Below are 3,601 nucleotides of genomic sequence, written 5' to 3'. Positions count from 1 at the left end.
AGAGAGAAAAAGAAAGAAAGAGAGAAAGAAAGAAAGAGAGAAAGAAAGAAAGAAAGAAAGAGAGAAAGAAAGAAAGAAAGAAAGGAAGGAAGGAAGGAAGGAAGGAAGGAAGGAAGGAAAAGAAAGAAAATAAGGAAGGAAGGGAGGGAGGGAGGAAGAAAGAGAAAGAAAAGGAAGATAGAGAGAGAGAGAAAGAAAGAAAGAAAGAAGAAAGAAAGAAAAAGAAAGAAAGAGAAAGAAAGAAAGAAAGAAAGAAAGAAAGAAAGAAGGAAAGAAAGAAAGAAAGAAAGAAAGAAAGAAAGAAAGAAAGAAAGAAAGAAAGAAAGAAAGAAAGAAAGAAGGAAGGAAGGAAGGAAGGAAGGAAGGAAAGAAAGGAGGGAGGGAGGGAGGGAGGGAGGGAGGAAGGGAGGAAGGAAGGAAGAAGGCACCAGGCACCTAGTCTTAGGAACACATGTCACAGAGGCGATTCTACATTTGTCCCTGCAATTACTGTCGCTCTCCCCAACTGGACTTCAGCTCTACAAGGGCAGGGCCTCCGGCCATCTCATTAGCTGCTGCCTGCCCAGCACCGAGGCCTACGCCTGGCACCCCGCAGGCTCTCCACAGATATCTGCTGAACGAAAGACTCCAGGCCCCAGCCACCTCCGCAGCTAAGCTCACTCACCTCCTTGTAGCCAAATACAATGCGGCCGTCGTGGTGCAGAGCCGCCTGGAAAGTGAAGCTGCCTCGGTCTTCCCGGCCTTGGAGGTAGACGTGGTCCCACTGAACAATAAAGACCGTCCCTGAGGAGGAGAGCAGAGACCTGGCTGGACTGGAAGCCAGCGCAGGGAGGGGGGCCCGCAGATTCGGTGGCCAGAGTAGGTCTGAAGGTGGTTGGGTGCTCAAGGGACAGTCTGGTGAGAGTAAGAAACAATAAAGCTCTCTGATATTTGTCGTCTCTGCTAAGAGCCAAGCACTTTTCTTTTGTTATCTCATCAGATCCTGCTAGGTCGCAGGTATCTTGTCCTCTTGCAGATGAGGAAATTCAACACGGGGAAGTGGGGTGGCTGCCTTGCCGTGGGACCATGGGCAAGTCCCTTGTCCTCTCCGGACTCTGGGCTTTGCTAAAGGGGCTAGACCAAGTGTGCCCTGGAACCAGGGGACTTAAACTCTGAGATCTGGTCTCACCATTGTCAAAGTAAGCGACTGTCGAATTGTCAGAGTAGCCAGGGTTGAAGTTGGCCATCAGGGGCGCCACGTACTGAGTAGCCGTGAGCATTCGGTGGATCGTGTCACCCATGAAGATGAAGCCTGGGGTGCGGACAAATGCAGAGGAATCGCTAGAGAAGCCTGGAGGGCTTGCTTCCTTGTGCAGGAAGGAACAGTGCAGATGGAGCTGGACGAGAATCTTGGACCTCTGTCCCCACCCCCCACCTGCTGGGCTCTGCGTGTGTAAGAACCAGAGAAGGTTCTCCCTGCCTCTCCAGGTGGGCACAAAACTCCCACCTCTCCCTGTCCCTGGGAGAGTGCACAGGAATCAAAGACGGGCTCTTCAGCTCGACAAGAAGTCCGATCCCAAGAACCAGGTTCTCAGTGAAGTCTCCCCCTCTCTCTCATTCACAGACTCAGAAACTCTCAGGGACCACAGGGATTACCCATGCTGGCCTGAGCTGGCCCAGAAGGACACACACACATAAACACACGCGCACACACACACACACACGCACACACACACACACACACACTGTTCTTCCTGAGAGAGAGGTCCCAAGAGAGCCCAACGCCGTACCCTTCCCAGTCTATCTATATACACTCTTGTCTCCAATAAACCTTCCCAGGCAGGTCCCTCGCATTCTGGCTGAGATCTCCAAACCTCCCCCCATCCCACCGACACAGCCTTACCTCCGGTTGCTATGGTGATCTGCCGCAGAGGATGCCCGTAGAAAGGAAAATCAAAGGACAAGACCACTCTCTGCAGGGCATGGGAGAGAGTCAACATGGGCCATGCTGTTGGCCAGGAGGCTGGGGGCCCACACTGTCCCATGCTCGTCTGGACAAGGTAGGGGGCAGGAATGTCTAGGGCAAGCCCCCAGGACCAGAAGTGGCCACCTTAACTCTGGCCAGCCACCCCGTCCCCCCATGGTTCCCTGGAAAGCATCTCCCAGATCACGGACCTCAGGTCACAACCATGCCCACTGAGCAGGCACAAAGGGTTGGCCCCCAGCCTCCCAGCCCGCGGCGCCGCCAGGAACGGGCATACTCACCGAAGCCTGCCGGTGGGTGTTGGAGAGGATTCTGTGGACCTTCACTTGGCTCTGGTTGGCCTTGGCCACGTCCACCCACAGCTCCCGGCTACGGGGCTCGCTGGGGCCGTACAGACGGGACACGTAGTAGCTGTGGTTGTCCTCCTGTCGCCACCCAAGACAGAGCCCACAGGACGTATGAGAAGCAGGTGGCCGGGAGCCGCCCTCTGCTCCTCTCCCACCACACATGCAAAGTCACAGCCCTCCCCGATACTGGATCTGTGGCCTCGAAGGCTCGTGTAGGCCTGGATGTCCTGGGCTCCCCTTCGTCCCAGACGACAGCTCAGTACCAAGCCCCTGGCCGTGCCCCAACAGCTCTGGCCCCAGCCAACCTCACACCTGCTGTACCCACGCTCAGCCCTGCCATTCCCAGACAGGCCATGGGGCTTTCCCTGCGGCCCCTGAGTACCTGCAGGCAGAGCTCAGCCTGAGGCATGAGGGAGAGACAGACAGGGCAGCCCCAAACAGAGCTCGTCTTTGGGGAGCCCCCAGACTGAAGGGGAGACCCGGTCCTTGCCCTGGCGTTACCCTGCTTAAGGGAAAAGAAAAAAAAAAACTAGATCTTAGAAGCCACCAGCCTCAAGATGGAGGCAGCCCCTTGATCTTGGGGAGTTGCTAGTCTGATGGAGGAGGTGGTACTTATGCAAATGGAGCACACAGACACAGACCCTCAAGCAGAGAGAGAAAGGGTGGCGAAGGGGCAATGGTCCCTTCAAGACATATGTTTAACCTCTGCTATGCGCCCGAGGCGGGTAAGACAAAGAACAAACCAGAACACAGCAGGCTGGGAGTTCAATCTGTAAAGCCCCTTCTGCACAGAGGCATTTAGGGCCAGGACTTTTAAGAGGACGGGAAATAGTTAGCAGAACGGGTGTCAGGGCCAGGGGAGGAGGCCATGTCATGGTGTCTCGCCCGTCTGGGGGCACCAGCCAGAGGGGAGGAGAAGGCAGAACAGGCCGGTTCACTAGGCTGCCTCCGCAGAGATGGCGCTGCTGACCCGTGAGGAGCCCTGGACGCGGCGGGTCATTAATCAGACTGCCCAGTGGCAGCGGCTGCAGGCACAGCAGAGCAGACCACGTTCTCCCTGCCAACCTGCCAGCTGTCCAGCCAGCTCTTGCCCCCGGGCCCAGCATGAGCAGGGACAGAGGGATGCCTGTTCTCTCCACCCGCCAAGACGCAGACTCTGCTTTTCTGACAAGTGACATGCTCTGGGGACCTGGGGTCAGGGCAGGGTGGGGGGAAGACGAGCGGAAGCAACACGGTGTGGCAGGGAAGGGGCCAGAAGGAAGGCTGGGTCCTTCCCCCCAGCCTCCAGCCT

At 56.2% G+C, this 3,601-nt stretch overlaps 1 protein-coding gene across 1 annotated transcript in view; it reads right to left on the bottom strand.

The window, feature by feature from the left end:
• PLXDC1 (plexin domain containing 1) overlaps positions 1 to 3,601 on the bottom strand; it is a 60,406-nt gene that overhangs the window by 31,102 nt on the left and 25,703 nt on the right. Inside the window, exons 3-6 of the mRNA XM_077779326.1 lie at positions 2,245 to 2,388; positions 1,883 to 1,952; positions 1,169 to 1,291; positions 665 to 783 (exon numbers count right to left, since the gene is read on the bottom strand). Coding sequence (XP_077635452.1) covers positions 665 to 783; positions 1,169 to 1,291; positions 1,883 to 1,952; positions 2,245 to 2,388 — 456 coding nt within the window. The remainder of the gene's footprint in view (positions 1 to 664; positions 784 to 1,168; positions 1,292 to 1,882; positions 1,953 to 2,244; positions 2,389 to 3,601) is intronic.

Source organism: Crocuta crocuta, unplaced genomic scaffold, assembly GCF_008692635.1.
Source record: "Crocuta crocuta isolate KB4526 unplaced genomic scaffold, BGI_CrCroc_1.0 scaffold68, whole genome shotgun sequence".
In the NCBI taxonomy this organism is placed as follows: domain Eukaryota; kingdom Metazoa; phylum Chordata; class Mammalia; order Carnivora; family Hyaenidae; genus Crocuta; species Crocuta crocuta.
The sequence above is the reverse complement of the archived record's forward strand: the minus strand, read 5'-3'. Positions and strand labels throughout refer to the sequence as shown.